Source organism: Chionomys nivalis, chromosome 13 (assembly GCF_950005125.1).
Source record: "Chionomys nivalis chromosome 13, mChiNiv1.1, whole genome shotgun sequence".
Classification (NCBI taxonomy): Eukaryota; Metazoa; Chordata; class Mammalia; order Rodentia; family Cricetidae; genus Chionomys; species Chionomys nivalis.
In genome coordinates this window covers 74227551-74240508 of record NC_080098.1, presented here as the reverse complement: position 1 = coordinate 74240508, position 12958 = coordinate 74227551, and the positions used below count along the sequence as shown (strand labels likewise).

General features: G+C 46.5%; 1 protein-coding gene across 1 annotated transcript in view; it reads right to left on the bottom strand.

Annotated features, from left to right (window-relative positions):
• Dapk1 (death associated protein kinase 1) overlaps positions 1-12958 on the bottom strand; it is a 147247-nt gene that overhangs the window by 48860 nt on the left and 85429 nt on the right. The window contains exon 3 of the mRNA XM_057786914.1: positions 11692-11913. Coding sequence (XP_057642897.1) covers positions 11692-11913 — 222 coding nt within the window. The remainder of the gene's footprint in view (positions 1-11691; positions 11914-12958) is intronic.

The window sequence follows — 12958 nt, the reverse complement described above, 5'->3', positions numbered from 1 at the left end:
CTTTAAATTCCAATGCTCACACACACACACACACACACACACACACACACACACACACACACACACTAGAAATGTGTGACATGCAAGCTCACAGGCACTTGCTGTCTCCACCAAGAGAGGTGGGAACAGAAGTTCTCCCCCACCAGCAAAGCCTCCTGACAGAATTCCATACAGTACAATTTTAAAAGCACCCTGGGCTCCTGGGTAGGTACACAGTCAGTGGGTTGAAGGAAAATTCATTTTAAAACTTCTCCCAATTATTACTTTGCAAGATTTCAGTCTCTAAATTAAAAACACCAGAAAGTCCCTGGCTCCTGTTAGCAACTGCCATGAATATTAACAGGATTCAGTTCTGGATTGGCTCTGGTCTCAGCTGCAGGGTAACTACCAGACTCGGCCCTTTTCAAGGTAGCTGCTGGATTCCCTGAGATTGGGGGAGGGGCGTGTGCTCATCTGGTACCACAACCCAACTACATGTGACAGGTGAACTAGGGGCCATCAACAATCAGGAAACACGTATGCTCTACAGTGGACAGGCTCCAGAGGACATGTCTGGGAGTGGCTTGTCAAGGATCTGAACGGGACTTAGCACCAACTGTGTCCTTGGATGTGGGTGACTGGACCCTAATTTTACTATCTATAAAATGAGGAGTTGAGCAATTCAGTCCAGTGGGTCTCTTAACCTAATAATTAGGGACATTTTTAAATGTGATTTCCTCATACCTGTTTGACTAGGTCCCAGAATCTGTATTTAACATGGTCTTTAAGATGATATTGGTGCACACTGACCACACACTTAAGACAAGGACCTCTCAGTTATCCAGCTCTGGCATTTTAAGATTCTATATGCCTGGGCACACGCACCAGCGCGCGCACACACACACACATGTGTATACACTTGTGAGCATGGTGAAGGTGCACATTCTATGAGTCCAGGCCTCCTTCTAGCCAGGAGTGTGGGAGAAAGTGATGTGTGTTGTTCCGCTTCAATCATGGCCTCCAACGCATCCCACACAAGCCTCCACCCACACTCTCCTGATATCCTAGAATAGAATGTCTCTATAAGGGTCTAAGAGATGGCTCACTGATAACAGCTTTGCCACCAACCCTCACAACCTGCATTCCATCCCTGAAACCCACATAGTGGAAGAGAGCTGACTTCTCAAAATTGTCCTCTCAAGTCTCTAAGAATGGCATGATATATATATATATATATATATATATATATATATATATATATATATGCTTGCTCACACACATGTGCACCTTGTACACACACACATACACACACACAAATAAGTAAATAAGAAAATTTGATTTTTAAAAAAGAATCCTGTCTTCTACAGTCCGGATGAAGAATCAGTGCTCTAGAATCAAAATGTGGCCAATGTGGAAAACCGACAGTTTCCTGCAATTGCTGCTCTCACTCATGAATGAGAAGGCAGAATCATGACTTTCTTTCAGAATGAAGATGAAGACATAAAGCCAGAAAAGCATCATGGTTTAGCAGCAGCAGTAGCAGGCACCACCAATGCGGGCCAGACCATATCACTGAGCTGCTAAGAGGATGCAGCAGTTGCAAACACTGCACAAACCACAGCCTCATGTCCCACCAGCACCCAGAAAGCCTCGTCAAGACCTGAGTTGACTGCACACTGAAGCCCAAGACCAAGCAGCCAAAAGCATTTTGTTGAGCCAGACTCTCAAATAAGAGGCCACAGTTCTTAGCTAAATGAGGTACTTAAAAAAAAAATCTTTATTTTCTGTTTTTTAATTTGAGGAAGTATGTCTAATACAATGAAGCATTTATAAAAAAGCCCAAACCCATTTTGTTTTTCTCTTCCTCGGTCAGTGACTAGACTCCACTTTCCCTTTACCCATTGCACAGATCACTACGATAATCAACCTTGAAAATGTGCTCTGGGTTCACACACAAGTTGTAAGAGACAGCTTCAGAGGAGAAAGCCTCCCTAGCTCCTGGGAGATGTAACTAAGGCCTGTTGCACATCACACCCTGCAGGGAGTCTCAGGTAGTGGGTGTCACACCTACAACGGATTGTCAAACCAAAGCTCTTCCTCCCTCAGCTCAGAACGCTTGCTCTGTTTCTGATTCTCCACCTGCATCTTCTTATCTACAAGGGACCAGAAGGAAGGGTAAGTGGGAGACAGGAATGGATGCGGGAGCTGGCATGAAATTATTCCAAACAGATGAAGGACGAATTTGTTTTAAGTTCCTGGAGACGATGATGGAGGCCGTCAGTTCAGCTGGGAATAGGCAAAAACTTCAAGGAGAAAAATCTACAGTTCTGCAGACAATGGCCTGATCAAACCTCTCAGGATGTTCCAAAGAACCAGAGGATGCAACTGTCAGGGAAGAGCCCCAGATAGGTGAAGCCTTAGGGAATGATGTTGATGTGAAGGGAACCTCCCTCAACTGTCAGGGAAGAGCCCCAGAGAGATGAAGCCTTAGGGCATTACTGTGATGTGAGGGGAAGGAACCTCCCTTCAGTTTCTGGTTTCAGCCATTAGGAGCTTTGAACTTGGGGTTTACCAGGCTGCTGTGGATTCCCCTCTCTGTGCTGTGATTATCATTGGTTAATAAAGAAACTGCTTTAGGCCTATAACAGAGCTATAGGGGTACAGAGCCAGGTGGGGAAAACTAAACTGAATGCTGGGAGAAAGGAAGTGGAGTCAGAGAGAAAGCCATGGAGCCCCGTCAGAGACAGATGTTGGAACCTTGCCATTAGGCCACAAGAAAATATAAAATAATGGAGATGGGTTAATTCTAAATGTAAGAGCTAGCTAGCAATACACTTAAGCAATTGACCAAGCAATGTTTTAAATAATATAGTTTCTGTGTGATTATTTTAGAGCTAAGCAGCCAGGAACCAACAAGCAGCCTCCTCCTTCCAACACCAGGCCTCATTTGCAATTTAGAGACAGGCCAGGGTCCTGAGTATGTCAGATGACATCATGAGCAAATTCAGATTAGAGAAAAGCAAAGTCAGGCAAGCTAGAAAGGAAGCCCGAGTTCCAAGTGAATGCTTAGCTGCTCATCTAGAGGACTGAGAGTAAGTTTAATACCCAAAGCATGAGGCAGGGCCTCCCATCCATCAACCCAAAGACTACATACAGATGGCCTTAGGCAGTGTATTTTTTTTTAATATTTATTTATTTATTATGTATACAATATTCTGTCTGTGTGTATGCCTGCAGGCCAGAAGAGGGCACCAGACCCATTACAGATGGTTGTCAGCCACCATGTGGTTGCTGGGAATTGAACTCAGGACCTTTGAAAGAGCAGGCAATGCTCTTAACCTCTGAGCCATCTCTCCAGCCCCTAGGCAGTGTATTTTAAGAGAGAGATAAAGTTGGAAAATATTCAGAAAGTGTCACATTGGGAGTATGGCTCTGAAGTACGAACTAGAGTACTCCAGGCCCTGTGTCTGGTCCTCCAGCCCAGAAGACGGGAGAAAAAGAGAGAAGAGAAACATGCACACAGCAGTCAATAACGACTTTCTTCTCTCGAGAAGTTTAGATGCAGAAATTCATACTGCAGTTGGCCTCAGAAAAGAGGAACTTGACTAGCGGGGTATCAGGCAGGAAGCCCATTAGGAAACACATGTCCCTCTGGGTCCTGCATCTTAGAGTTCAGTGCTGTGTCGCTACGGGGGTGCAGGTGTGTAGAGAGAGACTCACAGTCCTTAGACTGCCTGCCTGGGCCCTTGGCACTGTACCAGTTTCCCTGGGGAGTCATGAGCAAACATCTGTTTACCCAACAGGTGAACAAATTCAAGACTCCACCCAAGACCAACATAGCGAACCAGTAAGTCTACTGGGCTTGTTTACAGGAGCATGGTTGACAGAAACACTGTCACCACACACTCTCCACCTCATCATGACAATGACATCACGGATACTGCATCTTAGCTACTCCCAGCACCTCCCAAGATCACCAAGGCTGGGATGGGGTAAGATAACGCTGAATTCCCATGTGGGGGACCCCCAAGATGGTTGTGGGCTTATGTTATGCTGAGAGGAAAGTCATATACGATGCTACCTGGTGCCCTAGCTTGACCCTGAAGATAGTCATTTCCAGGCAGAGATAGCCTCATCCATTTAGCCCAGTGACCTAATTCAACGGCCACACTAAAAGCACCAGTGAAAAAAGTTCAAGAGCAGCATTGCTGTAGGCACTACTGTGGAGGTGGAGAGGGGAGGAGCTGAGAGACGAGATCTGCCATGCACTTGGGCCATGCACATTTCCTGAACTAAAGAAACGTACTCATACCAGGGGAAATGAATAACCCAACAGCCAGAAAGCCCTGCAGCATAAGCCATGCCTCTTTTCACTTTAATGGCTTCAGCCCAAGCTTTGGAAACCCACAGAAAGAATTAGGCCAACCGAAAGTGGGGCAAAGGAAAAGCTGGGGCAGCCAGGCCTCTCTTCAGCTTGGGTAATTATAACTGGTATTAGAACAAAAGGCCGGTGGGACATAAACCAAGCTAGGGCAGCCATAGATGGAGGATGATCCCAAAAACCAATTTATCTTGTCTAGCTGAACAGAAGGGAAAGTGATTACCCAGGGCCTGTGTTATTTCGGCCCCTCCTTCCTGACTGGGTTGAACTCTCCAGTGAAGGAGTTAAAATGACAGTTGCTGATTACTGTTAATGATCTGGAAACCCAGGCTAAAAGACCAGCAGCCGTCAGAAAACACACACAGCCAAGGAAAGGACCATGCTGCCCTGAGATGCGGATGTGGAGAGCTGGGCTTCTACGTGCACAGGGCAGGAGACATTTCCCCTCGGTTTGAGGACACATTTTAAGAGGAAGGGAAGAATTTTAGAACTGAAATTCACTTGTGGGTATGAAGGCTTCCCCTGTTGCTAAGAAGCCCAGCCACCTGGGGTTGATCATGGGGATCAAGGGCGGGCAGGGGAGGGATCAGGAACCCTGAAGAGTGGGTAGGAAGTGAAGAGAGCCTCTGACCACCTCTGCTAAGAGAGGGAAGGAGCGGTCTGCAGCCCTGAGAGTAGAGAGGCACGCCCAGCAGAGCCACTTAACGGTGGAGATGAGATCTAAATGCTCCTCTCAGCAACAGAGTTCAGGTCCAGGAAAGGGAACTCCATCTTGAGCAAATCAACCTTTGATTCCCTGAAAGACTCTTCTTTCTGTCTGTCTGTCCCCCCTCTTTCTGTAACACCAATTTAACATCTGATAGGCAGGATTGTGTTATACATCTATAGCAAATTCTGCCACCCACGTCTGAGTGATACTGGTATCAGAGTGAGGCCCACAATAGCTTTCAACTCCTATGCCCTGCAGTCCCATCTACTGGCCATCCTTCCAGTCAGCTTGCTCCAACCTACACGCCCAGTATGAACACAACTCCCCATGTCCCAGTGCAGGCAATCTGCCTGTTCCCATGAAAGAAGACTACTTCAACCATGGCAGGCCATAAGCAAGCAGGGCTTGGCAGCAATGCCGTGGGCATTCCTTCTTTTCACCCCAATGTCCTCACCTAGACAAGACTCTCTCTGTTGTCCCTAAGGACTAGACAGTCATCTCCCAGCTAATCTCCTAGACTGACAGGACTTGAGCCACTTTCACTAGGCACCGCATTAGCCTGCACATCTCCTAGATGGTTGATGCATAAGAACAAACAAGGGAAACTCTAGCACAGACCCAGAAAGCTTATAGTTCATTAAAAGAGAAAAACACACACATAGTCTAGTAAATGCATGGGCAATACATTTCTAAAGGTGACTTCTAAAAATATGAAAGATGCCAAAGGGTAGATAGAAAGGCAAAAAGAGAGACAGGGGAGACGGGCAAGAGGGAGGAGACTAGAAGCTCACATGAGAGCGTTGAAGTTTGAGGAGATCCATCTGGGTGAAAATGTTGATGAGATCCCTGGAGGATGTTTGTGGGGCTTCTTAGAGACCTAGTGATACAGTCTTGGGGGTTGGATTATTCTAGGAGGTCATAGTTAAGTGTGTGGAACTGCGTACATATTAAAGCACTGTGCAGCATATGTGAGGAAGCCTAAACGGAAGTCTTTCATAGGCCAAAGAGGAACAGAGGGCAGAGTCAACTCTTCTGAAGGGAACGAAGATCAACAAAGAAGAACAAGCAGGTACATTGATTCCAGAAGGCAGAATAAGAGACCATGAACAGAGCCTTCAAACCACATATCCAAGAGTCCAGACACACATGGTTGTTCAAGAATCAAACCATGCACATAAGGGAGTAAAAGTATAATAATAACCTCGGGAACACTTTTCAGCCAGGCTGGCAAGAAGAGAGAATGTACAAGATACACACATGCAGGGTTTTATTGCTCAAGCGCTCACCTGAGTGGAAAGTCATTTACTGTGTGTGATTTGATCTGTTGTGAAAGGCGGAGGTTGCTGCCAATTGCTCTTGATGTCTCTGCTCTTGGCTAATAACAGATATCTAAGGGGCAGGGTACCAGAAGGAGCTCTCGAAATTGCCTTGGCAAACAAAAGCAAAGGTTCAAAAAGTCATAAGCGCTCAGCCTCAGGGAGGAACAAGCAAGTGCGCCAGCAGGAGAGACCACGGGGGAAGTCTCGGAGTTCCTCTGTGTCACAGGCACCGTGGGAGAAGCCTCTGGCATCCGTCTCCCCCTCCAATTTACCACTTTGCCTGGAAGCATCGATTTATTCTTGGCCTTTGTCTCTGAAATATGTTCCCAGTTCTGGGCCAAGCAGACAAATGTGTGTGCACCACACCAGTGTGTAATAACAGGAAGGCACAATTCCTGTGCACAATTTCACCCCTGGGCTTGGCTAAGAAGTAAAGGGTTGGATGAGCAATGATCTTACGGAAGGTGTCTGATACACAGCAACATTTGAATACAGCCTTTCTGTCAGGAGCAACTTCATCTCAGAACTTACTACTTTGCCAAACCCAAAGAGAACTAAAAAGAACTGCTGTTCACCAAGTGAGGAATCTCAGACTGTCAAGAAGAATTGTCCACAGCTCCAGATACAACAGCATGGATGCAACAAATATAACATGGTTAGCACAATAAATCCTACATTGGGTGTTTGTTTTTTTGTTTTGGTTAGCATGATTAAAGAAAGCAATTAAGGAAGACATCTGTATAAAACTCTGGCCTCAAACACATGCTGTCATCCACATATGTGCTCCCTCACAAGTAGAAACACATACACACATGCACATCACATACATAAGAGCTGTAATATAATAAACAAAATGTAACTATTTAAGTAAAAAAGAATTTTATTTTCATGACCTGCACTTGGAATGGAATCATGCATGCATGCATACACACATACATACATACATGGATGGACACGCTAGCGTGCACACACAGTGGGGGCTTGACACAATTTACCATCTTGTGTCTAGAGTCTGTGAGTCCAAATCAACACTTGTCTCCACTGCTCCCCTGGTTTGGAGGAGTTCCACGCACCCCTTGGCTTGTGACCACATCTCTCCACTGTCCTATCCACCAGCATCCTCCCTGCATCTCAGTCCTCTCAGGACCTTATAATGCTATCAACCACATTGGACTGCTGCCCTGCTCTACTTCAGCGTGAACTCCAAAAACTAACCATACTGGAAACCACCCTTCCCCCAATAAAGTTGCATTCTGGCAAATTACTTACTAAGAACTACAATATATTTGGACATGGGGCATAATCCAACCCTACCAGCTTTACAAAAGAAGAGGGCAGACCAGTCACAGCATCTACATCAGAATATTTTAAAAGGACAAATGCTTGGCTAGGGATGTAACTCAGTGAGTTGAGAATTTGCATACAACATGCATGAAGCTCTGGGATAGACCCTAGCATAACAGAAAGCCAGACACAGTGGTGCAGCCCTACGATCCCAACACTTGAAAACTTTGTCATTCTAGCCTGGGAGAAATGAAGCCCTGTCTCAAAGATCATTAATTAATCATTAATTTTTTTCTTTTGGTTTTCTTGAGACAGAGTCTTTCTGTGTAGCCTTAGCTATCCTAGAATTCACTATGCAGACAAGGCTAACCTCGAACTCACCTAGATCTGCCTGCCTCTGTTTCTCAAGTGCTGGCATTAAAGTGATATGCACCATGCCCAGCTAATTAATTAACTCTTTAGCCCTATGTTGAAACTCTAGAGAAGGTCAAGAAGCCTGTCTTCTGTAAGCCTTTCAGGAGACCCTAGTGGATACTAATATTTGGGAATTGTTTCTATACCATGTCCAATGGTTCACACTGTGTCCTAGTGCTAACTCTGGGTCTTATCCCAGGACAATCTGTAGCCTCTAGGGCTTCCTGTCTTCACATTTATCTAAAGCAGTGCCTCCTGTGGTCGAGAGTCCCTGGTGCTACTGTGCACGCGATATGTTCTTAGATCTGGAAGTCTGTAAAGGCCACAGGTGTCTTTCACACATTGTTTAATCTGCTTAGGAATACTATAAACTGACTGCCACATTAAAAATCCTAGATTAGACTTTAAAAAAACCTGGCCAACTGGATCCTACATTCCAACATGAATAGTCAACCTTGGGTGTTAGTCCCCTTAAGATACTGGTGAAGGACAGCACTGAAGACCTCAGCCGTTTTCCACCATTCTCTGGAATCTCTCTAACACTGAGGTGTCATGGTGCCAAGGATACTTATTTCCATTGTCAGCTGGACCCTGAAGATATGTGGGCTTGAGTCAGCCTGTGTAGCCCCTCAGGGACAGAAGAGGGATGGAGAAAAACTGCCTCATTACCCACAGATTAAAACGTCTAGCAATGTACTGCTAGATGTTGGTCCCTCTGATGGACATCACCATGCACTTAGACACAGCATTCATACTTGGATCAGAAGTGTCAGACCCCTTGTGTTCGCTAGGCTGTTGCAGGCAGGTGGTTGAGCTTTAGAAGCTGATTAGTGAGGGATGTGAGGTCACTGGAGGACGCCGTCCACGGGTCCTCTGGCTGTAGCCCCTCTTCACTCTCTATTTCCTGGCTCCAGCATGCTCTCCACCACGGCATGCTGCCTACCCAGGCCACCACGTGACAAGGCAAAGCAGCCATGGACTAAAGCCTCTAAAACTCTGAATCAAAACAAAGCCTTCCCTCCTTTCAAGACCATCTGCTCAGGTATTCCCAAGGTCACAGCCATGAAAAAGCTAAGTTCTCTCAGTTCGGTTCCAATGCTCATGGGGTAACAAAGTGCATTATGGAAAGATTCAAGCACACATCCAAGTTTTGGAGTGCCTCAACCGTGCAATGAGGCGGGTGGGCGAGAACACGGGCAGAAGGGATCTTTGTTTCGGCATGACTTCATTAGGGAACAATGGCATGTGGAGGATGCGAAGTCGTGATGGTGGGATGTCACCTGTGCCTCCTGCATGTTTATTCTGCACTTCAATGCAATAGTAACTCTTCTGCCTTGAAGCAAGTGCAGGAGGGGAAGTTACTGTCTTAAAGCTATTTTTCAGAGTTGCAGGGAGCAGAAGAGCAGAGCCTGGCCTAGAGTCTGACTAATGTGCCTTAAACACAAACAAACAAACAAACAAACAAACAACATAGTATCCACTCTGAGCTCAGCAGAAGTCCCTTCTCAATCCCTGTAACATAGTATCCACTCTGAGCTCAGCAGAAGTGCCTTCTCAATCCCTGTAACATAGTATCCACTCACTCTAAGATCAGCAGAGGTCCCTTCTAAATCCCTGTTAACATAGTATCCACTCTGAGCTCAGCAGAGGTCCCTTCTCAAATCCCTGCAGGGTGGTTCCAGAAGTATCTCTTACTCAAGGAAGGGCTTTTGTTCTAGCAGAGCCTTCAGCTGATTGGATAAGGCTCACCCATCCTATGGAAAGCTGTCTGCTTCCCTAGGTCTAGCCAATTCACATGTTGACATCATGCAAAATCACCCAGAGCTTTTAACCAAATGTCTGAGCAGCTGTAACCACCAGAACTGCACATAATAGATGGGTGAGGAGGCGAGACCATGAGCCCCAGGAGCAGTGGGAATCTGTGGAGATGTGCCTGACCCTGTGAGGATGGAGCTAGCCTTATAACCCTCCCACCCACTTACAAACTCCTGCTGCTCCCACGAAACTTCCACAAGTTGTATTCAAGGTCACAACACAGTCAGCAACATAAAGCTGCATGCTTCCAGGCACCTAACCACATGCCTGCAATTAAAAACATAAACACTGCCGATGCTGGGGCTGGCAGGGCACCCAAAGCTACCTACTGCTGGAGGGGCTGAAAAGTGAAAATTCATCCTTGGGAAAACAAGCCTGCCAGTTGCTTGTGGGGTCCCCACATGCCTCAGCAACCCCATTCTTAAGTGCTGACCCAGGAAATGTGGAGAACTGTGTTCGTGTCAGTCTGAGTGCTGGAGACGACGTTGCTCCTGACTGTGAAGGACTAGAGACAGCCCACTTGCCCACTGGGTGGTGGAAGCAGAAACAAGCACTCCACCCCGGTGATGGAAGGCTACTAGGCAGTTTAAAAGGAAGAGTGTGTGTAAGTGTGCAAGTCTTACACTGAGTGAGGGGCACTGGTCTCAGAGTTCACACTAGTGTCAATTCCACTGGCACAGCATCTGGGGTTAGGACGTGGAGATGGGGCTGATTACAAAACAGCCCGAGGGATGCTGGAGTGCCTAGGAGTGTGGGGAGGGGCCGTGGGGACCATAGGGAGCCCACCTTCCTCCAGCATCATTTACTACAGAACAAGAAGTTTAGAAAATCAAAAGATTAAAAGAAGCTGCATGGAGTCCAGTCTACGTACAAAGGAAGGGAGCTGTTGAACAGTGAGAGGACACATCAGGACTCAGGAACCTCCCAGGGAACGGACAGGACTTGTCGCCACAGGGGACCACACAGCATCAGCTGTCAGGCCTTAGCACCAAACAGAGTGGACAAATCAGGACTCAGGAACCTCCCAGGCAATGGATAGGACTTGTCGCCACAGGGGACCATGCAGCATCAGCTGTCAGGCCTTAGCACTACACATCCCTCTTCCCTCAGGTGGACATCCACATGCCATAGAGAGACTCTCTGAGAATTCTGAGTGGCTTCTTCCTCTCTCCTGCCAGAAGGGGCTGCTGGACTTGGTCACAGTGGGTCCCCAAACAGCACATGCAGGCAGGAATCCAGGGAGAGGAGGGACAGGAGGTGGAAACCAGAAACAGTTCAGAACAATGCTTGTCAATCAGCTGCCCACCATGACACTGGATGGGCAGCACGTTTAGAGAGTTCTGTAATCACCTCCTGGAGCTCAGCTTCAACTTCACCCATTCCTGTAATTAGTGCTGACAGTTCCACAGCTAAAAGCAGGGTGTGCTTTAAAGATTAAGAGGGAAGAGAAAGGAGAATAGAGGGAGAGAGGCAGAAAAGCAGGGCAAAGAGTCGGGGGGCAACATGCATGAAGGTTATGGAGAACTTCTTCAAGAAATCTGCTTATGGTAAACATAGCTGAACTTCAGAAAGGAGAACCCCCTACATAATGTACTTACGGCAAACACAGTTAAACCTTAGAAAAGAGATGAGTCCCAAGATCTGGGTACTCTCTTGCAAATCGTATGTCACTTTGTTAATGGAAATGAGCTCAGGACTGCTCTCAACAATGGTCCAGTTGGGCTAACGATGGCCTATGCAGACCCATGTCCCTCCCCACAGTCTCTTCCACACACCACAGGGACACTCACAGCTCCAGGATCAGAATGACATCAGTCTTGTTCTCATAGACCTCATGCAGGGTGATGACATTCGGGTGGCGGATCTCCTTCAGAATGCTGACTTCCCGTTCGATGTCCTCACGGCTCACACCCCGTCGGCTGGACTTGGTCCTCCTTTTCTTGATGAACTTGGCTGCATACTGAAGACCAGTGCTTTTCTCACGGCATTTCTTCACCACCGCGAACTGTCCGCTGGCAGAGAAAGAGGGGACAGTGTTTAGGTCTCTCACTAGAGACAGAATCTGAGCAAGGACGTGGCATGGGAGTGGGTATATGGCAAAACCATGACTAGAGAAGGTCAAAAGGTTGACAGTTAACAAAGGGGGCAGGCATGCTTCTTATTGTGTGTGGTGCAGCTTGACTGAGCCCATTCCTTCTGAATAACATCATAAGGAGTAAAACATATTTGATTGAACAGGTAATCAGTCTGTCTGAATAACATAAGGAGTGAAACATATTTGATTGAACAGGTAGCCAGTCTGTCTGAATAACGTCATAAGTAATAAAACATATTTGATTGAATGAACAGGTAGCCAGTCTGTCTGAATAACATAAGGAGTGAAACATATTTGATTGAACAGGTAGCCAGTCTGTCTGAATAACGTCATAAGTAATAAAACATATTTGATTGAATGAACAGGTAGCCAGTCTGTCTGAATAACATAAGGAGTGAAACATATTTGATTGAACAGGTAGCCAGTCTGTCTACACTCTTTTCCTCCCATTTCAGGCACTCACATCTGACCTGTTTCAACAACTCTTCTTCAGCATGTCTAGACACATAACCAGGAAGGGGGGAGGGATGGAGAGCAGGATCTCAGCACAGAACAGTCAAGGCTCTGTCTTCAGAGATATATTTCTAGCATCAATATTAAACACCACAACACTTAAAGAAACAAGGCCCACAAGAGGGTTCTCTGTGGTTCTGGGCTGCTGACTCCACCCCTAATACGATCTAGGCCAAGCCAATCAATGCAGTGCATTCTTCTGGCTCCAGTGATAGACTTGTTATGACCTTCCAGACAATGGGGAGACGGTCTTTATGAGACTCTTTTTATGAACACTGAGCTATATATAACCCCAGAGTGACTGCCAGCTATGTGGGAGCATTAGGAGAACAGCTTAGGGTTTAGGGGCAACCTCTGCAGTGGGGTGCTTGTGGAGGGAAAGGAACCAGGTCTGTGGGAACACTACCAAGTGGTGAATTAAGTCCAGCCTAAAACTACTTCGCTGACTT